The sequence below is a fragment of the Panulirus ornatus genome, chromosome 73 (assembly GCF_036320965.1).
Source record: "Panulirus ornatus isolate Po-2019 chromosome 73, ASM3632096v1, whole genome shotgun sequence".
NCBI lineage: Eukaryota > Metazoa > Arthropoda > Malacostraca > Decapoda > Palinuridae > Panulirus > Panulirus ornatus.
In genome coordinates, this window is record NC_092296.1 from 14,558,388 (window position 1) to 14,583,269 (window position 24,882).

The window sequence follows — 24,882 nt, forward strand, 5'->3', positions numbered from 1 at the left end:
GTTGATAAGGTTATTTAATGTATGTATGATTCATGGTGAGGTGCCTGAGGATTGGCGAAATGCTTGCATAGTGCCATTGTACAAAGGCAAAGGGGATAAGAGTGAGTGCTCAAATTACAGAGGTATAAGTTTGTTGAGTACTCCTGGTAAATTATATGGGAGGGTATTGATTGAGAGGGTGAAGCATGAGATTGGGGAAGAGCAGTGTTGTTTCAGAAGTGGTAGATGATATGTGGATCAGTGTTTGCTTTGAAGAATGTATGTAAGAAATACTTAGAAAAGCAAATGGATTTGTATGTAGCATTTATGGATGTGGAGAAGGCATATGATAGAGTTGATTGAGATGCTCTGTGGAAGGTATTGAGAATATATGTTGTGGGAGGCAAGTTGTTAGAAGCAGTGAAAAGTTTTTATCGAGGATGTAAGGCATGTGTACGTGTAGAAAGAGAGAAAAGTGATTGGTTCTCAGTGAATGTAAGTTTGTGGTAGGGGTGTGTGATGTCTCCATGGTTGTTTAATTTGTTTATGCATGGGGTTGTTAGGGAGGTGAATGCAAGAGTTTTGGAAAGAGGGGCAAGTATGCAGTCTGTTGTGGACGAGAGCTTGGGAAGTGAGTCAGTTGTTGTTCGCTGATGATACAGCGCTGGTTGCTGATTCATGTGAGAAACTGCAGAAGCTGGTGACTGAGTTTGGTAAAGTGTGTGAAAGAAGAAAGTTAAGAGTAAATGTGAATAAGAGCAAGGTTATTAGGTATAGTAGGGTTGAGGGTCAAGTCAGTTGGGAGGTAAGTTTGAGTGGAGAAAAACTGGAGGAAGTAAAGTGTTTTAGATATCTGGGAATGGATATGGAAGCGGAAGTGAATCATAGGGTGGGGGAGGGGGCGAAAATTCTGGGAGCCTTGAAGAATGTTTGGAAGTCGAGAACATTATCTCAGAAAGCAAAAATAGGTATGTTTGAAGGAATAGTGGTTCCAACAATGTTGTATGGTTGTGAGGCGTGGGCTATGGATAGAGTTGTGCGCAGGAGGGTGGATGTGCTGGAAATGGGATGTTTGAGGACAATATGTGGTGTGAGGTGGTTTGATCGAGTAAGTAATGTAAGGGTAAGAGAGATGTGTGGAAATAAAAAGAGTGTGGTTGAGAGAGCAGAAGAGGGTGTTTTGAAATGGTTTGGTCACATGGAGAGAATGAGTGAGGAAAGATTAACCAAGAGGATATATGTGGCGGAGGTGGAGGGAACGAGGAGAAGTGGGACACCAAATTGGAGGTGGAAAGATGGAGTGAAAAAGATTTTGAGTGATCGGGGCCTGATCATGCAGGAGGGTGAAAGGTGTGCAAGGAATAGAGTGAATTGGATCGATGTGGTATACCAGGGTCAACGTGCTGTCAATGGATTGAACCAGGGCATTTGAAGCGTCTGGGGTAAACCATGGAAAGTTGTGTGGGGCCTGGATGTGGAAAGGGAGCTGTGGTTTCGGTGCATTATTACATGACAGCTAGAGACTGAGTGTGAACGAATGTGGCCTTTGATGTCTTTTCCTAGCGCTACCTCGCACACATGAGGGGGGAGGGGGTTGTTATTTCATGTGTGGCGAGGTGGCGATGGGAATAAATAAAGGCAGACAGTATGAATTATGTACATGTGTATATATATATATATATATATGTCTGTGTGTGTATATATATGTGTACATTGAGATGTATAGGTATGTATATTTGTGTGTGTGGACGTGTATGTATATACATGTGTATGTGGGTGGGTTGGGCCATTCTTTCATCCGTTTCCTTGTGCTACCTCACTAACGCGGGAGACAGCGACAAAGCAAAATAAATAATAAATGAATAAAAAAGATGTTTTGGGAGGAGGTAAATAAAGTGCGTAAGACAAGGGAACAAATGGGAACATCTGTGAAGGGGGCTAATGGGGAGGTGATAATAAGTAGTGGTGATGTGAGAAGGAGATGGAGTGAGTATTTTGAAGGTTTGTTGAATGTGTTTGATGATAGAGTGGCAGATGTAGGGTGTTTTGGTCAAGGTTGTGTGCAAAGTGGAAGAGTTAGGGAGAATGATTTGGTAAGCAGAGAAGAGGTAGTAAAAGCTTTGCAGAAGATGAAAGCCGGCAAGGTAGCGGGTTTGGATGGTATTGCAGTGGAATTTATTAATGAAGGGGTGACAGTATTGTTGACTGGTTGGTAAGGTTATGTAATGTATGTATAACTCATGGTGAGGTGCCTGAGAATTGGCGAAATGCATGCCTAGTGCCATTGTACAAAGGCAAAGGGGATAAAAGTAAGTGCTCAAATTACAGAGGTATATGTTCGTTGAGTATTCCTGGGGAGTTATATGGGAGGGTATTGATTGAGAGGGTGAAGGCATGTACAGAGCATCAGATTGGGGAAGAGCAGTGTGGTTTCGGAAATGGTAGATGATGTGTGGATCAGGAGTTTACTTTGAAGAATGTATGTGAGAAATACTCAGAAAAGCAAATGGATTTGTATGTATCATTTTTGTGTTTGGAGAAGGCATATGATAAGAGTTGATAGAGATGCTCTGTACAAGGTATTAAGAATATATGGTGTGGGAGGCAAGTTGTTAGAAGCAGTGAAAAGTTTTTATTGAGGATGTAAGGCATGTGTACATGTAGGAAGAGGGGAAAGTGATTAGTTCTCAGTGAATCTTGGTTTGCGGAAGGGGTATGTGATGTCTCCATGGTTGTTTAATTTGTTTATGGATGGGGTTGTTAGGGAGGTGAATGCAAGAGTTTTGGAAAGAGGGGCAAGGATGAAGTCTGTTGTGGATGAGAGAGCTTGGGAAGTGAGTCAGTTGTTGTTCGCTGATGATACAACGCTGGTGGCTGATTAGGGTGAGAAACTGCAGAAGTTGGTGACTGAGTTTGGTAAAGTGTGTGAAAGAAGAAAGCTGAGAGTAAATGTGAATAAGAGCAAGGTTATTAGGTACAGTAGGGTTGCGGGACAAGTCATTTGGGAGGTAAGTTTGAATGGAGAAAAGCTGGAGGAAGTGAAGTGTTTTAGATATCTGGGAGTGGATTTGGCAGCGGATGGAACCACGGAAGCGGAAGTGAATTATAGGGTGGGGGAGGGGGCGAAAGGTCTGGGAGTGTTGAAAAATGTGTGGAAGTCGAGAACATTATCTTGGAAAGCAAAAATGGATATGTTTGAAAGAATAGTGGTTCCAGCAATGTTATATGGTTGCGAGGCATGGTCTATAGATAGAGTTGTATGCAGGAGGGTGGATGTGCTGGAAATGAGAGGTTTGAGGACAATATGTGGTGTGGGGTGGTTTGATCGAGTAAGTAATGAAAGAAGAGTATGTTTTGAAATGGTTTGGTCACATGGAGAGAATGAGTGAGGAAAGATTGACAAAGAGGTTATGTGTGTCAGAGTTGGAGGGAACGAGGAGAAGTGTGAGACCAAATTGGAGGTGGGAAGATGGAGTGAAAAAAGATTTTGAGTGATTGGGGCCTGAACATGCAGGAGTGTGAAAGGCATGCAAGGAATAGAGTGAATTGGAACGATGTGGTTTACCGGGGTTGACGTGCTGTCAATGGATTGAACCAGGGCATGTTAAGTGTCTGGGGTAAACCATGGAAAGTTTTGTGGGGCTTGGATGTGGAAAGGGAGTTTTGGTTTTAGTGCATTATACATGACAGCTAGAGACTGAGTGTGAACGAATGTGGCCTTTTTTTGTCTTTTTTCTAGCGCTACCTCACGCACATGCAGGGGGAGGGGGTTGTCACTTCATGTGTGGCGGGGTGGCGACGGAAATTAATATAGGCAGACAGTATGAATTATGTACATGTGTATATATGTATATGTCTGTGTTTGTATATATATGTATACGTTGAGAGGTATAGGTATGTATATGTGCGTGAGTGGACATGTATGCATATACATGTGTATGTGGGTGGGTTGGACCATTCTTTCATCTGTTTCCTTGCTAACGCGGGAGACAGCAGCAAAGTATATTAAAAAAAGAATAAATGAATAAAATGTCAGTGATTATGCAGTACAGTACAAGCACATGATTGATCTAAGTATTTAGAAGAGAAATGCAGTACAGATAGTATTATAAATACATATGCATTACACTAAGTACGGGCATGTTGGGTTGATTCTGATCTTCAATCCTGACACTTAAAGTTCTGTCCATTATTTCTGTAAATTCATTGCACCTAAAGGTATGATGTTGGAGGCACACTGCCTTACTGTATCTATGTGCTTGGCAGTTGTACTTGCTGATAATGTGGGTAATCCAGGAGCTTTGGCAGTTTCAGCACCACATTTACCAGCATTAGAATCCTTGAAAATGTCTAACTTTAGTTAATGTCCAAACTTATGTTTTTTTTTTTGCTTTTTTTCTCTTCATTTTGCAAACACAAGACTAACTTGCGCTGTTGTTTAAGGACTTTATACTGCAACTTCATCTTTTATGCATGGTGTACATTATACATTTTTTTTCTTTGGAGAACATACAATATTTGCAAATTACTATATAGTGAAGCACCAGATAGCAGGGACAAGGTTTACCTTTCACCTCTCTTCAATGCAGAGTATCATATTTGTTTGCTGAAGCTGATATTTAATCATATCTCTTCTCTCATTGTTGATATTTGAATGGTATGTACAGTTGTTCCTTATATGTCCTAGTGCATGTTGCTGGTGAACTGTGCTTTTCTTTGGCCTTTACTTATTTGGCAGATAACTAGCATCAAAACCATAATGGTTTACAGATGACTTATCTGTTTTTGAGGCCCATAGAAAATTATTATCGGGTGTGCTATTCTTCTCGTGGCAGGTTTATTTGCTCTAATTGAACAGGACTAAATTTGTTCCCTCGTGGTTTTTTGTGAGTGCAGAAATCAGCTTCTGCATAAAAGAAATTTTTGCTGCACCCACATTTTGCATTAATGCTCATATTTATTAGACATAACCAGATGCCAACAAATGACTGAGTTCTTTCTATTTTTTTTGTGATATAACAAGATATAAGAAATTTACCGGTTGGTGTGAGAAAGAGTAGAAGGGCATATAGATGAATCAGAAAAATAGAAAGAATAACTCATAATCTGTTCTTGGGACTGAGGAGGTGCAAATGATATTATTCATGGACTTGTAATCTGTTCATGGGACTGAGGAGGTGCAAATGATACTATTCATGGACTTTAAGCAAAGTATTTATCAAGTCCAGTCTTTAGCATATCTATTGTACTGCTTTATCCACTGTAATTGATAAATCATTTCATATGTTAACAGTCCTATTGAGAAAAAGTACTTAACTCATATGAGGTAGAATGTTGGCTCTCAGGTTTGTATCCATTACTCTGGGTTAAATCAAGTGAATCAGGCTGTGTGTAGCGTGTTCAATCAAGATTATTGAAGCCTTTGATAATTTTGATTGCCTGTATCAGATCACCTCTTGATCCTGTTTTTAAAGCTACATAGATTTAAGTCAATAACTTGACTCTCATAGAATTTGTTTCTGAATCTGGGAATTATCTTGGTAGCTCAGTGCTCTACTCTCCATTTTTGTGGTGATGCACTAGTGAATTGTAAATAGTAAGGATGATTTCCTCTGACTTAAATTTGAAAGATGTACATAAGAATTTTGTTTGTCCATTTCACTGTTTCTGTGCTTTACTTACTTGTATTTAGGTCCCCAGAGATTAGTATGCCCAGGTCTCTTTTCTCCATTACCTTTTATAGCTGAACAGAATTCATACTGTAGCTTGCTTTCTAGTTTTTACTCCTGATGTATAAACTTACAGAAATTATGATTCATTTGCCACTTGTATGAGTCCAGTCCATCAGTTTTTCTGTTTCAGTTCGAAGCTGCAGACATTCACTCTCAGGTTAGCAGTTTATTTACCAGTTTATCATCTGCAAATTTTGATATCCCAAGACTGATCCCTTTGGCTAACCAATAATCAATTCTTTTTTTGTTTGTTTGTTTTGATGAATGCAAGTTATTGGAGGGCATGGAAGGTGGTGCGGTATGGACAGGAATGAGTGAAAATTGTTAAGGAAGAGGGAAAGAAAGATGTACAATTCTGCTCTCACAAAGAGTGTGGGAGGGTGTTACAGACCATGGATGGAATGGATCAAGAGTAGTGTGAGTGAATTGAAAGATTGGGATAATGAAATTTGCATGGGTATGAGTATGTGCGCCTGTGAATACAAAGATGGTACGATGTAAGGATGAAATAAAGCTTTTCAAACACCATTGTTGTACTTTTACTTGCATTTACCTTCTATTGCCTGTGTTACACACATCATAAAACACACTTACAAATATCTGCAAATCCTCTTCACTCTCAGCAAACAACACAGTATCATCTGCAAACAAAACAGTCTTGCCACTAGCCACCACATCTCACCACAACACTCCATCTTTGCACCCCTTTTCCCTAGTTTTGTTTTCATCTCTTTTATCACTGCTCCATATTCTATATATTAAAAAGCCAGTGACATCACACAGCTCTCCCTCGGACCTACATGTATACCAAAACTTTCACTCAACTTAATGCCCACTCTTACTCATGCATTTGCTCCTCTGTAAAAGTGTAAAAGGCTTTCACATCATCCATCAGATATTTCCGTATACCATGTACCATTAACACATCCCACAAAGCATTCCCCTCAACTCTCGCATATGCTTTCTCCATTTCCATAAAAGCTGCATACAACTTCTTACCTTTCACTAGATATTTTTCCATGGTCATCTTTACTACAAAAATCTGATCCACACATCCCCTACCTTTCTTAAAACCCTCTTGCTCTTCACTTATTCTGCATTCAGTCACTTCCATCACTCTGTCAGTTGATATTCTTGCATGCACTTTTCCTGTTATACTTAACAGACTTATTCCCTAATGATTGCGACATACATCCTTCACATCTTTTTCTTTGAATAAAGGAACAAATCCTTGGTCACAACCTTTTGTTTCCATGCTAAATTACATATAAGATGCATCCACTATGACACACTTTCTCTTGCATACTTCAGCATTTCAGCCTTAATCCCATCCACTCCAGGTGCCTTTCCTACCTTCAGCCTCATTATTGCCCTTCTTACCTCCCTCTTTGCACTTGTATCCTCTTCCTTCCCTCTGCTATACCGATGCATGTAACAATTGCTGCCTCCTCTCTCCAAATTCATCATTTCTTCAAAATCCTCTCTTCTTCCTTTCACTTCCTCCTTTTGATTCACCACTTCCGCTTCCTTCTTACTTTTCACATCAATATTTCCACTCTTACATCCACCGCTTTCCTTTTTCACCTCCTTCCAGTATAGTTTCTTATTATCCCAAAACTTTTCACTTAACTTTTCCAAAATCTTCATCTACTCTTCTTTCCTCTATTAGCTTCTTGACATTCCAGTTACATATTTTGTATTCTTCACTATTCCTTTGCTGAACTTCCACTGGTACATTCCAATCAAGCAATCTCCCATATGCCTTTTTCTTCTCTTCCACATAATTGCTAATATCTTGTCTGCCATGCATTGCCCTTTTTATTCCTATATCTTACTGCCTTGTATCCAACTACTGATTCTATGGACTTTTCTAGTATTTTTCTAAACATTTTAAACACCTCATTCACATACGACTGCATTCATACATTCACTGCACTTCATCCAAGCTTTCAGTTACCTTCCTTTCATACTCCCTGTATTTTTCCTGATTCATCTTATCGCTTGCCAACACTTTGACCTCTCCATTCTTCCTTACATCATACCTCCACTTCCCCTTGATCCTCATCTCCTCAAGAACCACGGAATGGTCAGAGTCTCCAAAGAAAGCACAGCCTTTCTCAATCTTTCATCCACTGCCACATAGTCAGTCAAAGCCCTTTGCTCTTCTCTTCCATCAGTCCTCATCCATGTATATCTGTGGATCATCTTATGTTGAAAAAAGGTGTTCACAAGGAATAAACCCCTCTTTACACAAATATCCACTAGATAGCTTCCAGTCTCATTTACTCCAGGCACTCCCCATTTACCAGCTATCTCACCAATTCCATCACATCCCACTGTCGCATTCATATCACCCAATACGACCACATTTCTCTCATTCTCAGAACCGTTTATACAGTCATTCAAATTCCTCCAGAAAAACTTTATTTCGTCCTTACCTCATACAGTTGTCATATCCATGCATATATCACAATCCCAATCATTCCTTTCATCCATACTATTCATGATCCATTCCATCCATGCTCTGTATCACCCTCCCATACTCTTGATGATGGTAGAATTGCACTTCCTTCTTTTTTTCTTCTCCGATAATTATCACTCACTTCCATCCCATGACTTGCATTCATCATTTCCATTTTCATTGGGTCCCTTAATAGAATAAAGAAGGGTAAAGGTGTAAGTATGTAAGTGAAGAGAGGATTAAGGGACAATATAGGGGATTAAGAATACTTCCCACGCATTCCTCACGTGTCGTAAAAGGCGACTAAAGGGGACGGGAGCGGGGGGCCAGAAACCCTCCCCTCCTTGTATTTCAACTTTCTAAAAGGGGAAACCGAAGAAGGAGTCACGTGAGGAGTGCTCATCCTCCTCGAAGGCTCAGATTGGGGTGTCTAAATGTGTGTGGATGTAACCAAGATGAGAAAAAAGGAGAGATAAGTAGTATGTTTGAGGAAAGGAACTTGGATGTTTTGGCTCTGAGTGAAACGAAGCTAAAGGGTAAAGGGGAAGAGTGGTTTGGGAATGTCTTGGAAGTAAAGTCAGGGGTTAGTGAGAGGACAAGAGCAAGGGAAGGAGTAGCACTACTCCTGAATCAGGAGTTGTGGGAGTATGTGATAGAGTGTAAGAAAGTAAATTCTAGATTGATATGGGTAAAACTGAAAGTTGATGGAGAGAGATGGGTGATTATTGGTGCATATGCACCTGGGCATGAGAAGAAAGATCATGAGAGGCAAGTGTTTTGGGAGCAGCTGAATGAGTGTGTTAGTGATTTTGATGCACAAGACCGGGTTATAGTGATGGGTGATTTGAATGCAAAGATGAGTAATGTGGCAGTTGAGGGAATAATTGGTATACATGGAGTGTTCACTGTTGTAAATGGAAATGGTGAAGAGCTTGTAGATTTATGTGCTGAAAAAGGACTGGTGATTGGGAATACCTTGTTTAAAAAGCGAGATATACATAAGTATACGTATGTAAGTAGGAGAGATGGCCAGAGAGCGTTATTGGATTATGTGTTAATTGGTAGACGCACGAAAGAGAGACTTTTGGATGTTAATGTGCTGAGAGGTGCAACTGGAGGGATGTCTGATCATTATCTTGTGGAAGCAAAGGTGAAGATTTGTGGGGGTTTTCAGAAAAGAAGAGAGAATGTTGGGGTGAAGAGAGTGGTGAGAGTAAGCGAGCTTGGGAAGGAGACTTGTGTGAGGGAGTACCAGGAGAGACTGAGTACAGAATGGAAAAAGGTGAGAACAAAGGAGGTAAGGGGAGTGGGGGAGGAATGGGATGTATTTAGGGAAGCAGTGATGGCTTGCGCAAAAGATGCCTGTGGCATGAGAAGCATGGGAGGTGGGTTGATTAGAAAAGGTAGTGAGTGGTGGAATGAAGAAGTAAGATTATTAGTGAAAGAGAAGAGAGAGGCATTTGAACGATTTTTGCAGGGAAAAAATGCAAATGAGTGGGAGATGTATAAAAGAAAGAGGCAGGAGGTCAAGAGAAAGGTGCAAGAGGTGAAAAAGAGGGCAAATGAGAGTTGGGGTGAGAGAGTATCATTAAATTTCAGGGAGAATAAAAAGATGTTTTGGAAGAGGTAAATAAAGTGCGTAAGACAAGGGAGCAAATGGGAACTTCAGTGAAGGGGGCTAATGGGGAGGTGATAACAAGTAGTGGTGATGTGAGAAGGAGATGGAGTGAGTATTTTGAAGGTTTGTTGAATGTGTTTGATGGTAGAGTGGCAGATGTGGGGTGTCTTGGTCGAGGTGGTGTGCAAAGTGAGAGGGTTAGGGAAAATGATTTGGTAAATAGAGAAGAGGTAGTAAAAGCTTTACGGAAGATGAAAGCCGGCAAAGCAGCAGGTTTGGATGGCATTGCAGTGGAATTTATTAAAAAATGGGGTGACTGCATTGTTGACTGGTTGGTAAGATTATTTAATGTATGTATGATTCATGGTGAGGTGCCTGAGGATTGGCAGAATGCTTGCATAGTGCCATTGTACAAAGGCAAAGGGGATAAGAGTGTGTGCTCAAATTACAGAGGTATAAGTTTGTTGAGTATTCCTGGTAAATTATATGGGAGGGTATTGATTGAGAGGGTGAAGGCATGTACAGAGCTTCAGATTGGGGAAGAGCAGTGTGGTTTCAGAAGTGGTAGAGGATGTGTGGATCAGGTGTTTGCTTTGAAGAATGTATGCGAGAAATACTTAGAAAAACAAATGGCTTTGTATGTAGCATTTATGGATGTGGAGAAGGCATATGATAGAGTTGATAGAGATGCTCTGTGGAAGGTATTAAGAATATATGGTGTGGGAGGCAAGTTGTTAGAAGCAGTGAAAAGTTTTTATCGAGGATGTAAGGCATGTGTACGTGTAGGAAGAGAGGAAAGTGATTGGTTCTCAGTGAATGTAGGTTTGCGGCAGGGGTGTGTGATGTCTCCATGGTTGTTTAATTCGTTTATGGATGGGGTTGTTAGGGAGGTGAATGCAAGAGTTTTGGAAAGAGGGGCAAGTATGCAGTCTGTTGTGGATGAGAGAGCTTGGGAAGTGAGTCAGTTGTTGTTCGCTGATGATACAGCGCTGGTGGCTGATTCATGTAAGAAACTGCAGAAGCTGGTGACTGAGTTTGGTAAAGTGTGTGAAAGAAGAAAGTTAAGAGTAAATGTGAATAAGAGCAAGGTTATTAGGTACAGTAGGGTTGAGGGTCAAGTCAATTGGGAGGTAAGTTTGAATGGAGAAAAGCTGGAGGAAGTGAAGTGTTTTAGATATCTGGGAGTGGATCTGGCAGCGGATGGAACCATGGAAGTGGAAGTGAATCATAGGGTGGGGGAGGGGGCGAAAATTCTGGGAGCTTTGAAGAATGTTTGGAAGTCGAGAACATTATCTTGGAAAGCAAAAATAGGTATGTTTGAAGGAATAGTGGTTCCAACAATGTTGTATGGTTGCGAGGCGTGGGCTATGGATAGAGTTGTGCACAGGAGGGTGGATGTGCTGGAAATGAGATGTTTGAGGACAATATGTGGTGTGATGTGGTTTGATCGAGTAAGTAATGTAAGGGTGAGAGAGATGTGTGGAAATAAAAAGAGTGTGGTTGAGAGAGCAGAAGAGGGTGTTTTGAAATGGTTTGGTCACATGGAGAGAATGAGTGAGGGAAGATTGACCAAGAGGATATATGTGTCAGAGGTGGAGGGAACGAGGAGAAGTGGGAGACCAAATTGGAGGTGGAAAGATGGAGTGAAAAAGATTTTGAGTGATCGGGGCCTGAACATGCAGGAGGGTGAAAGGGGTGCAAGGAATAGAGTGAATTGGAACGATGTGGTATACCGGGGTCAACGTGCTGTCAGTGGATTGAACCAGGGCATGTGAAGCGTCTGGGGTAAACCATGCAAAGTGTGTGTTGGCCTGGATGTGGAAAGGGAGCTGTGGTTTCGGTGCATTATTACATGACAGCTAGAGACTGAGTGTGAACGAATGGGGCCTTTGGTGTTTTTTCTAGCGCTACCTCGCACACATGAGGGGGGAGGGGGTTGTTACTCCATGTGTGGCGAGGTGGAGATGGGAACAAATAAAGGCAGACAGTATGAATTATGTTTTTTTTTTTTTTTTTCCATATCATTCGCCATTTCCCGCGTTAGCGAGGTAGCGTTAAGAACAGAGAACTGGGCCTTTGAGGGAATATCCTCACCTGGCCCCCTTCTCTGTTCCTTCTTTTGGAAAATCAAAAAAAAAATTATGAGAGGGGAGGATTATGTATGAATTATGTACATGTGTATATATGTATATGTCTGTGTGTGTATATATACGTGTACATTGAGATGTATAGGTATGTATATTGTGCGTATGTGGACATGTATGTATATACATGTGTATGTGGGTGGGTTGGGCCATTTTTCGTCTGTTTCCTTGCGCTACCTCGCTAATGCGGGAGACAGCGACAAAGCAAAATAAATATATAAATAAATAAAATAGTTCTCCCATCCCTGACTTATGTATCCGAAACATGGACATAGAATGAGTCACAGAGGTCAAGAATCCATGCTGTGGAAATAGGATGTGACTAGATGGAATGAAGAAAGAAATGAAGGGGTGTATGAGAGATGTGGTATGGTAGGGAATGGGTGAAATGTGATACTTTGAGGTGGTTTGGGCATGTGGAAAAAATGAAAGACTGGGAATTTACAAGGAAAGTGTATGATAGTACAGTTAAAGGGGCTGGTATGAGAGGAAGACCACCTGTGATATAGACATCCAGAATTTGTCATTACTTTGAAAACAGGTCTGAGGTTTATGATGGTAGAAAGTCATTCAAAATTTTGGCTTTGTCGATTTTATTTATTAATTGTAATCCTTATCATTATATCAATTACTATGAGATTATAACCAACTGTTCCTCTTCCTCAGACATTAATCCCAGGAGAGGCTTTTAAAGTGAACACATTTGTGACACACCCATGGATATTTCGTGACGCAGAAACAACTGCCACTCTCTTGGTTAACTCTGAGGAGGTCTTTTACCCCAAGGTATGTTGTGGATGGTTATAGACTTTTCATATGTTTGTGTTTTCTGTAATTGCAGTTCAAGAGAGAGACAAAGATTGAATAAGAAAGAGAAGAATGAGTGTGTATGCTTTAGACTTATTCAAAATTCTATTTTCATTATTCCAAAGCATTAAAATAATGATAATTATATTTTTTTGTTAGGGAGGTAAATGCAAGAGTTTTGGAAAGAGGGGCAAGTATGAAGTCTGTTGGGGATGAGAGAGCTTGGGAAGTGAGTCAGTTGTTGTTCGCTGATGATACAGCGCTGGTGGCTGATTCATGTGAGAAACTGCAGAAGCTGGTGACTGAGTTTGGTAAAGTGTGTGGAAGAAGAAAGTTAAGAGTAAATGTGAATAAGAGCAAGGTTATTAGGTACAGTAGGGTTGAGGGTCAAGTCAATTGGGAGGTGAGTTTGAATGGAGAAAAACTGGAGGAAGTGAAGTGTTTTAGATATCTGGGAGTGGATTTGGCAGCGGATGGAACCATGGAAGCGGAAGTGGATCATAGGGTGGGGGAGGGGGCGAAAATTCTGGGGGCCTTGAAGAATGTGTGGAAGTCGAGAACATTATCTCGGAAAGCAAAAATGGGTATGTTTGAAGGAATAGTGGTTCCAACAATGTTGTATGGTTGCGAGGCGTGGGCTATGGATAGAGTTGTGCGCAGGAGGATGGATGTGCTGGAAATGAGATGTTTGAGGACAATGTGTGGTGTGAGGTGGTTTGATCGAGTGAGTAACGTAAGGGTAAGAGAGATGTGTGAAAATAAAAAGAGCGTGGTTGAGAGAGCAGAAGAGGGTGTTTTGAAGTGGTTTGGGCACATGGAGAGGATGAGTGAGGAAAGATTGACCAAGAGGATATATGTGTCGGAGGTGGAGGGAGCAAGGAGAAGAGGGAGACCAAATTGGAGGTGGAAAGATGGAGTGAAAAAGATTTTGTGTGATCGGGGCCTGAACATGCAGGAGGGTGAAAGGAGGGCAAGGAATAGAGTGAATTGGAGCGATGTGGTATACCGGGGTTGACGTGCTGTCAGTGGATTGAATCAAGGCATGTGAAGCGTCTGGGGTAAACCATGGAAAGCTGTGTAGGTATGTATATTTGCGTGTGTGGACGTATGTATATACATGTGTATGGGGGGGGTTGGGCCATTTCTTTCGTCTGTTTCCTTGCGCTACCTCGCAAACGCGGGAGACAGCGACAAAGTATAAAAAAAAAAAAAAAAATTGTGAAAATTGTAGCAGTTACTCCCTTATTAAGGCAGTTTCATCCCTTTAGTTGCATGTTTGGATGTGACAGGCAGTTCCCAAATGAAGTTATTACTCCATTATAAAACAGAAATTTTGACTTTACTACTTTTCTGTAATGAAAAGACCATGAAGTTTCCACATATGATACAATAATGCCTTTGAAACATTACGAGTTGGTGAATATTACTTTTCCCATAGAAATACTAGAAAACCACAACAGGTGGTTATCAGTAATGGTATAGAAATGTGACAAAATATCTCAAAATCATTATTATAGTATCACTGAAGGAATATTTTCATAAGATAGTCTATTTTATTTTATATGTCAATGGTTTGGCTTAGGGTGATACAATTGCCTGTTCTAGAATAAAACCTAAACTCCCCCATTTGACACACTGGTCCTCAGATGGCCCCAGAATGAAATATATATTATTTAAATTTACAGTGATTCCACTTCTTTTCTTAAATTTCTGTCATATGTATTTCATTCTGGGGTCATCTGAGGACCAGTGTGTCAAATGGGGGAGTTTGGGTTTTATTCTAGTACAGGCAATTGTATCACCCTAAGCCAAATCATCAACATTTGAAATACAATAGACTATCTTATGAAAATATTCTTTTAAATTTACAATGATTCCACTTCTTTTCTTAAATTTCTAAGTTCATAGTTAATGAAACCATGAAGTGCAAGTAGCTCTTACATTTGTGCTATATTTCTTGCTAATAGACAAAACCTCAATGTCTCATGAGATGTTATTTAAAGATAAGAATAGAGGAGTGGAAGTGGGGCAGCAGTTTCTTTTTAGGGATTATTAGATAAAGAAAGCAAATAAACCAAAGGAAAATATTAAAGTGAAAATTTTTATTGTTCCTTTGTGAAGAGAAATGGGAAGATGTTGCTTATAAGTAAAGTTAGATGTTTCTATGCTGTAGCTACAACCAAGCCAGTATTGAGGTAGCAGCCTGAACTGGTATTAATTTCTGTGGAATTAAGTGATTTTTTATATATGAGTTTATGAGATATCAACTTTAAGTAGTCTGGACACCTCTTTAAATATGAATGAAAATATCCAAATTGTTGGCCTTTGTTCTGTTGTAAAAATGTTGCTCAATAAGTGTAGTCAGATATTTTGATGTTGAAGTTACTGCCATAGGATAGCAAGTGTTCGAAGGATTGAAAAACATATTCTGTCGTGGTTCCTCCTGCTTCATTGATGATATATGAATTTTTATTTCTTTAACATCTTGAAACCCCTGCAAAAATAGATCAAAGCATTGCGTTCAATGACAATTGGTCCTCAGGGAAGGAGAAACTGTAAGGGGCTTAATGTAAAGGTTTATCAAATATTGTACAAGCTAGGCTAAGATGCATGCTTCCATAAATCAGTTTTCCTATATATTCTGTGCCAAATTAGGTGTGTATCTTACATGGTGTTGTCTTATATCTTGTAAGGTAATGTAATTACTTGCAATTTTTATAGCTTTATATTAGGTAAAGACTAAACCAGATATGTAGCCACACTTAGAAAATGGTGTATGTTTGAAGGAATAGTGGTTCCAACAATGTTGTATGGTTGCGAGGCGTGGGCTATGGATAGAGTTGTTCGCAGGAGGATGGATGCGCTGGAAATGAGATGTTTGAGGACAATGTGTGGTGTGAGGTGGTTTGATCGAGTAAGTAACGTAAGGGTAAGAGAGATGTGTGGAAATAAAAAGAGCATGGTTGAGAGAGCAGAAGAGGGTGTTTTGAAATGGTTTGGGCACATGGAGAGAATGAGTGAGGAAAGATTGACCAAGAGGATATATGTGTCGGAGGTGGAGGGAACGAGGAGAAGAGGGAGACCAAATTGGAGGTGGAAAGATGGAGTGAAAAGGATTTTGTGTGATCGGGGCCTGAACATGCAGGAGGGTGAAAGGAGGGCAAGGAATAGAGTGAATTGGAGCGATGTGGTATACAGGGGTTGACGTGCTGTCAGTGGATTGAATCAAGGCATGTGAAGCGTCCGGGGTAAACCATGGAAAGCTGTGTAGGTATGTATATTTGCGTGTGTGGACGTGTGTATGTACATGTGTATGGGGGGGTTGGGCCATTTCTTTCGTCTGTTTCCTTGCGCTACCTCGCAAACGCGGGAGACAGTGACGAGGTATAAAAAAAAAAAAAAAAAAAAATTGATGAAATTTGAGCCATGCTTTTGACTGGTAAAAACACTGACTCAAGTGTATTCAAGCCTGGCAGCTATAGAGATAAAAACTCCATGATTATTTTAAGTGGATGGAAATATGGTTTTTGAGTGGTCTGCCATTACATGACTTCAGGGTTTCTGGGGTAGTATTTACCCTTTTCTAAGACAAAAACAAATTTGATTATCTAAATTCTCATGTCCAAAACTATGGGAAACTGTTCTGCAGTGAAGGTGATGATGAAAAAGGTAGATGTTGAACAAGCTTGCACATGTAAGTATAAGAGTGTTAGGAGAAACACAAATTTTCGTGTACTGTCAAAAAAAATTTGAGTTTAGTGCTTCTTGTTCAACATGTCTTGGAGCTAAGAAATATTTCCCCTCATTTTTCTAGACAGTTTCCTTGCCAAATCCTCAATCATGTTCTCTAGTTTTGGAATTCCTTTGTGGATTTCAAAGACCAAGTCTGTTAATATCATTATGTCCTTAAAGAATCTTTTTCTTAAGCCCATTCCCAGTAACATGGGTTGATCAATTGCATATAAGGGTTGCATCTTTTGTGGGAATTGATATGAAGTGGGATCCCCAGCTACCTAGATAGGACTTGTGCCTTGGTTGTCGTTACTCTTCTCATTCTCTTTTCTTCTGATAATGTCACATTAATCATTTCCCTTAATTCTAGCGCTATTCTTGTTGTGTGCAATTAGACCATCTCCAATAGTTTTGTGTTCTTTAAATGGATATATTATACATTGTGTCTCCTCGATTTTGTTGTTGTTCCAGTGCATAATAGCAGATTTGACGATGAACATTGTACTCATAGAATAGATATACAACCTCAAAACCTACCCTATTGAGACCACTCCATATGGGAGCAGGTCAAGGGAGGCTTCTTTTGGGATAGGTAAATCTGTGATACACATTGAGAAACTTGTGGTGAAGGCTTTTTTTTTTTTTTTTTTTTTTTTCAGTGGCCATGCAAAACCTTGTCTGTCTCCCCATACATTTTCAAAGGCAATGTCACTCTTATATTTTAGTACCTTGTCATCTCCATAGGAAAGAACATCATCTCCTGAAGATAATCTGAGGCGCACTGAAACTGGTTGCTGGTGCTCACATTTTGTTAGAAACAGATGTATGACAATTTCACCCAGAGAGTGTTTTATTCTCTGCCCTGCAATGAACCACAGTCATGTATCTGCTTTGAAAATATTCAGGGGAGGGTGGACAATTTTTTTTGCTGACACTGTATGACTGGCAAAAACATCAAACACACACTTTCATTGTAAAATGGTGCTGCCTTTGGGAAGCGACATCTTGCTAAGACCTCAACAAGGGAAGTCTCTAAGACTGCTGTCTTTGGAAGAGTAATTGAAATGTTGTACTGCTGGTTGCCTCAGGTCTTGTTTTGTGTAGGTAGAGCATCTCCTGTTTCAGACTAAAGTGTTACAGCTGTATGGATAAAGGGCAAGTAGGGGATATTGAACAGAGCATGTATATTTTTAGTAAGAAACCTCACACACTCGTTGTCCCATGCACATCCACTAAACCTATTAAAGAGGTTAGCTCACTTATTAACGACTTCTGCAGTTTTGAGACTGATGGTGTAGGTGGATGAGGTGGAGGAATGTAATGATGTGATGTCATAGAAATGTGCTTGGGGATACAGCTTTAGCTGGTGATTACATTTTTTCCCCCTCACTTCCCACAGGACACATTATCATTTTTTTGTTTGCATGAAAATCCCAGTCTTTTTTTGTTATTTTCTTGTCATGCTGATTTCAGCCATATGGCTGTGACAGCTTTGTAAGAGATCTATATCGGTGAACATGAAGAGGGGATTCTGGCTCAAAAGCATGATTTTTATTATTTCATAGCTGATTTCATACCTTTTGCTAGAGACTTTGTAGTTTTCTTTTCAGTGCTCTCTCCTCATTTACATCATTTCTTTACCTTGTCCTCCTTTACCATGTAATGCATCTCAAATACTATGCGATTGCTTTTTCCAAGTAGAGGTCCATAAAGGTGCTTTTAGAGTCAAGAATACTATATTCATCTTTAATGGTATGTTTGCGTATCAAATTATTGTGACCTATGATTCATATATCCCAGGGGATAGGGGAGAAAGAATTCTTCCCACATATTCCCTGCATGTTGCAGAAGGCAACTAAAAGGGGAGGGAGCAGGGGGCTGGAAATCCTCCACTCCAGTTTTTACTTTTCCAAAAGAGAGAACAGAGAAGGAGGCCAACTGAAAAAAAATTGATTCATTTATTTAATTATTTATTACACTTTGTCGCTGTCTCCCGCATTAGCGAGGTAGCGCAAGGAAACAGACGAAAGAATGGCCCAACCCACCCACATACACATGTATATACATACACATCCACACACGCAAATATACATACCTATACATCTCAATGTATGCATATATATACACACACACAGACATATACATGTATACACATGTACATAATTCATACTGTCTGCCCTTATTCATTCCCATCGCCACCCCGCCACACATGAAATAACAACACCCTCCCCCCGCATGTGCGCGAGGTAGCACTAGGAAAAGACAACAAAGGCCACATTTGTTCACACTCAGTCTCTAGCTGTCATGTATAATGCACCGAAACCACAGCTCCCTCTCCACATCCAGGCCCCACAGAACTTTCCATTGTTTACCCCAGACACTTCACATGCCCTGGTTCAATCCATTGACAGCATGTCGCCCCGGTATACCACATCATTCCAATTCACTCTATTCCTAGCATGCCTTTCACCCTCCTGCATGTTCAGGCCTCGACCACTCAAAATCTTTTTCACTCCATCTTTCCACCTCCAATTTGGTCTCCTACTTCTTGTTCCCTCCACCTTTGACACATATATCCTCTTTGTCGATGTTTCCTCACTCATTCTCTCCATGTGACCAAACCATTTCAAAACACCCTCTTGTGCTCTCTCAACCACACTCCTTTTATTACCACACATCTCTCTTACCCTTTCATTACTTACTCGATCAAACCACCTCACACCACATATTGTCCTCAGACATCTCATTTCCTGCACATCTTCCCTCCTCCACACAACTCTATCTATAGCCCATGCCTCGCAACCGTATATCATTGTTGGAACCACTATTCCTTCATACATACCCATTTTGCTTTCCAAGATAACATTCTCGACTTCCACACATTCTTCAACGCTCCCAGAATTTTCGCCCCCTCCCCGATCCTATGATTCACTTCCACTTCCATGGTTTCATCCGCTGCCAAATCCACTCCCAGATATCTAAAACACTTCACTTCCTCCAGCTTTTCTCCATTCAAACTTACCTCCCAATTGACTTGTCCCTCAACCCTACTGTACCTAATAACCTTACTCTTATTCACATTTACTCTCAGCTTTCTTCTTTCACACACTTTACCAAACTCTGTCACCAGCTTCTGCAGTTTCTCACTTGAATCAGCCACCAGCGCTGTATCTTCAGGGAACAACAACTGACTCACTTCCCAAGCTCTCTCATCCACAACAGACTGCATGCTTGCCCCTCTTTCCAAAACTGTTGCATTCACCTCCCTAACAACCCCATCCGTAAACAAATTAAACTACCATGGAGACATCACCTACCCCTTCTGCAAACCAACATTCACTGAGAACCAATCACTTTCCTCTCTTCCTACACATACACATGCCTTACATCCTTGATAAAAACTTTTCACTGCTTCTAACAACTTGCCTCCCATGCCATATATTCTTAATACCTTCCACAGAGCATCTCTATCAACTCCATCATATGCCTTCTCCAGATCCATAAATGCTACATACAAAACCATTTGCTTTTCTAAGTATTTCTCACATATATTCTTCAAAGCAGACACCTGATCCACACATCCTCTACCACTTCTGAAACCACACTGCTCTTCCCCAGTCTGATGCTCTGTACATGCCTTCATCCTCTCAATCAATACCCTCCCGTATAATTTCCCAGGAATACTCAACAAACTTATACCTCTGAAATTTGAGCACTCGCTTTTATCCCCTTTGCCTTTGTACAATGGCACTCTGCAAGCATTCCACCAATCCTCAGGCACCTCACCATGAGTCATACATACATTAAAGAATCTTACCAACCAGTCAACTATACAGTCACCCCTTTTTTAATAAATTCCACTGCAATACCATCCAAACCCGCTGCCTTGCCGGCTTTCATCTTCCGCAAAGCTTTTACTACCTCTTTTCTGTTTACCAAATCATTTTCCCTAACCCTCTCACTTTGCACACCACCTCGACCAAAACACCCTGTATCTGCCACTCTGTCATCAGACTCATTCAACGAACCTTCAAAATACTCACTTCATCTCCTTCTCACATCACCACTATTTGTTATCACTTCCCCATTAGCCCCCTTCACTGATATTCCCATTTGTTCCCATCTTACGCACTTTATTTACCTCCTTCCAAAACATCTTTTTATTCTCCCAAAAATTTAATGATATTCTCTCACCCCAACTCTCATTTGCCCTCTTTTTCACCTCTTGCACCCTTCTCTTGACCTCCTGCCTCTTTCTTTTATACATCTCGCAGTCATTTGCATTATTTCCCTGCAAAAATCGTCCAAATGCCTCTATTTTCTCTTTCACTAATAATCTTACTTCATCCCACCTCTCACTACCCTTTCTAATCTGCCCACCTCCCACGCTTCTCATACCACAAGCATCTTTTGCACAAGCCATCACTGCTTCCCTATATACATCCCATTCCTCCCCCACTGCCCTTACGTCCTTAGATTGATATGTATATATATTTTTTTATTTTTTTATTATGCTTTGTCACTGTTTCCTGTGTCAGCGAGGTAGCACAAGGAAATGGACAAAAGAATGGCCCAACCCACCCACCTACACATGTATATACATACACATCCACACACGCACATATACATACCTATACATTTCAACTTATATATACATACACAGACATATACACATATACACATGTACATAGTTTATACTTGTTGCCTTTATTCATTCCCATCACCATCACACCACACATGAAATGACACCCCCCTCCCCCCACACGTGTGTGAGGTAGTGCTAGAAAAAGACAACAAAGGCCACATTTGTTCACACTCAGTCTTTAGCTGTCATGTATAATGCACCGAAACCACAGCTCCCTTTCCACCTCCAGGCCCCACAAAACTTTCCATGGTTTACCCCGGATGCTTCACATGCCCTGGTTCAGTCCACTGACAGCATGTTTGTATATGTATTTTTTGTATTTAATTCTGAGCATGGATGCATAAATGTACCTGCAGACACACATTTGTCCATGTGTGTATGCATGTGACGTGTATGTTAGTGTAAGGTACATGTATGTGCTTAGTGCTTACAGAATCTTCCTGTTGCTTTGTGCTTCATCATTGTTGGATTCTTTCACTCATCCTATAATTCACCTTCCTTTGTAGCTATATGTTATGCCTTTAGGTCTCATGATAGTCTAGCTCTTTATCTAAGTTCATGTCATGAAAGCTAATGAGGTATTACAGAGAAGCATACTGAGTCAGTGTTCATTATCCGGTGTGACAGTAAAAAAAAAATTTCAGCCTGTATTGCAGGAGGGACAAGCTCTGTTTGGACCTGCAAGTCCGTACCATGTTTTTGCCTACATTAGTATTCCTCTCTTCAGCCTGAAGGACAGAGCAGCACAGGTGAGTTTGGAATGATCATCAAAGTAGTGTCACTTACATGAATTTTTTCAAGTCATATGATCTTGATACTGTCATATATCTTCTGAAACCTCTGAGGTATTTTCCTTCATATTATTTCACTGATTTAGAATTTCTCAAGTCTCCTGCTTTTCACCCTTTTCAAAAAATGATTTCACTACCTCTTCTTTCTTTACCAAACCATTCTCCCTGACACTCTCACTTCGCACATCATCCCGACCAAAACACCCTATATCAGCCACTCTTATCATCAAATAAGAGAGGAAAGTGATTGGTTCTCAGTGAATGTAGGTTTGTGGCAGGGGTGTGTGATGTCTCCATGGTTGTTTAATTTGTTTATGGATGGGGTTGTTAGGGAGGTGAATGCAAGAGTTTTGGAAAGAGGGGCAAGTATGAAGTCTGTTGGGGATGAGAGAGCTTGGGAAGTGAGTCAGTTGTTGTTCGCTGATGATACAGCGCTGGTGGCTGATTCATGTGAGAAACTGCAGAAGCTGGTGACTGAGTTTGGTAAAGTGTGTGAAAGAAGAAAGTTAAGAGTAAATGTGAATAAGAGCAAGCTTATTAGGTACAGTAGGGTTGAGGGTCAAGTCAATTGGGAGGTGAGTTTGAATGGAGAAAAACTGGAGGAAGTGAAGTGTTTTAGATATCTGGGAGTGGATCTGGCAGCGGATGGAACCATGGAAGCGGAAGTGGATCATAGGGTGGGGGAGGGGGCGAAAATTCTGGGAGCCTTGAAGAATGTGTGGAAGTTGAGAACATTATCTCGGAAAGCAAAAATGGGTATGTTTGAAGGAATAGTGGTTCCAACAATGTTGTATGGTTGCGAGGCGTGGGCTATGGATAGAGTTGTGCGCAGGAGGATGGATGTGCTGGAAATGAGATGTTTGAGGACAATGTGTGGTGTGAGGTGGTTTGATCGAGTAAGTAACGTAAGGGTAAGAGAGATGTGTGGAAATAAAAAGAGCGTGGTTGAGAGAGCAGAAGAGGGTGTTTTGAAATGGTTTGGGCACATGGAGAGAATGAGTGAGGAAAGATTGACCAAGAGGATATATGTGCCGGAGGTGGAGGGAATGAGGAGAAGAGGGAGACCAAATTGGAGGTGGAAAGATGGAGTGAAAAAGATTTTGTGTGATTGGGGCCTGAACATGCAAGAGGGTGAAAGGAGGGCAAGGAATAGAGTGAATTGGAGCGATGTGGTATACCGGGGTTGACGTGCTGTCAGTGGATTGAATCAAGGCATGTGAAGCGTCTGGGGTAAACCATGGAAAGCTGTGTAGGTATGTATATTTGCGTGTGTGGACGTATGTATATACATGTGTATGGGGGGGGGGTTGGGCCATTTCTTTCGTCTGTTTCCTTGCGCTACCTCGCAAACGCGGGAGACCGGAAAAAAAAAAAAAAAAAATTCAGCATAACTTCAAAATACTCGCTCCATCTCCTCACTTCATCACTACTTGTTATTACCTCCCCACTTGCCCCTTCACTGATGTTCACATTTTTTCTCTTGTCTTAGGCACATTATTTACCTCCTTCCAAAACATCTTTTTATTCTCCCTAAAATTTAATGATACTCTCTCACCAACTCTCATTTGCCCTGTTTTTCACCTCTTGCACCTTTCTCTTGACCTCCTGTTGCTTTCTTTTATACATCTCCCAGTCATTTGCACTACTTCCATGCAAGTATCATCCATAGGCCTCTTTTCTCTTTACCCACAACCTTATTTCCTCATCCCACCACTCACAGCCCTTTCTAATCTGCCCACCTCCCACCTTTCTCATGCCACATGCATCTTTTGTGCAAGCCATCACTGCTTCCCTTAATATATCCCTTTCCTCATCCACTCTCCTCACATCATTTGCTCCCACCTTTTGCCATTCTGCACTCAATCTCTCCTGGTACTTCCTCACGCAAGTGTCCTTTTCAAGCTCACTTATTCTCACCACTCTTCTCCCCAGCATTCTCTCTTCTCTTCTGGAAACCTCTACAGATTTTCTCCTTTGCCTCCTCAAGATAGTGATCAGACATCCCTCCAGATGCCCCTCTTAGCACATTAACATCCAGAAGTCTCTTTTACACGCCTATCATTTAACACATAATCAAATAATGCCCTTTAACCATATTTCTTACTCTTATACGTATACTTGTGTATATCTCTCTTTTTAAACCAGGTATTCCCAGTCACCGTTTTTTTTCAGCTCACAAATCACCCATCACTATGACCCGGTCACGTGCATCTATGCTGCTAACACACACACTCATTTACTCCCAAATCACTTGTCTCTCATGATCTTTCTTCTCATGACCAGGTGCACAGGCACCAATAATCACCCATCTCTCTCCATCCACTTTCAGTTTTCCCCATATTGATCTAGAATTTACTTTCTTACACTCTATCACATACTCCCACAGCTCCTGCTTCAGGAGTAGTGCTACTCCTTCCTTAGCTCTTGTCCTTTCACTAGCCCCTGACTTTACTCCCAAGACTTTCCCAAACCACTCTTCCCCTTTACCCTTGAGCTTCATTTCACTCAGCCAGATTTACTCCCAAGACTTTCCCAAACCACTCTTCCCCTTTACCCTTGAGCTTCGTTTCACTCAGAGCCAGAACACCCAGGTTTCTTTCCTCAAACAACTACCCATCTTTCCTTTCTTCTCATCTTGGTTATATCCGCACATATTCAGACACCTCAATCTGTGCCTTCGAGGAGGATGAGCACTCCCCACTTGACTCCTTCTTCTGTTTCCCATTTCATCGAGCAGCAGGAGTTGGTTAGATGGATGTAGGAATCTTGGAAAATGTTTTCAACTAGGTGGGATACATAGGTATTGGCCATGGTGCACCCTAATTGGCTGCTCATTACTGTACCCTTCAACAAGAGGAATAATGCACTTAAATAGAACTTAAACACTGCAAACAAAAGTAAGCTTCTGTTGATGTGGAGTTTGTAGATAGCTTGAAATTAGGTGTGATTATAGACAGTGTTGTAGATTACCAA

At 40.9% G+C, this 24,882-nt stretch overlaps 1 protein-coding gene across 1 annotated transcript in view; it reads left to right on the plus strand.

Moving 5' to 3' along the window:
• Window positions 1-24,882, plus strand: part of LOC139748229 (uncharacterized) — an 86,540-nt gene that overhangs the window by 14,372 nt on the left and 47,286 nt on the right. The window contains exon 4 of the mRNA XM_071661088.1: window positions 12,601-12,720. Coding sequence (XP_071517189.1) covers window positions 12,601-12,720 — 120 coding nt within the window. The remainder of the gene's footprint in view (window positions 1-12,600; window positions 12,721-24,882) is intronic.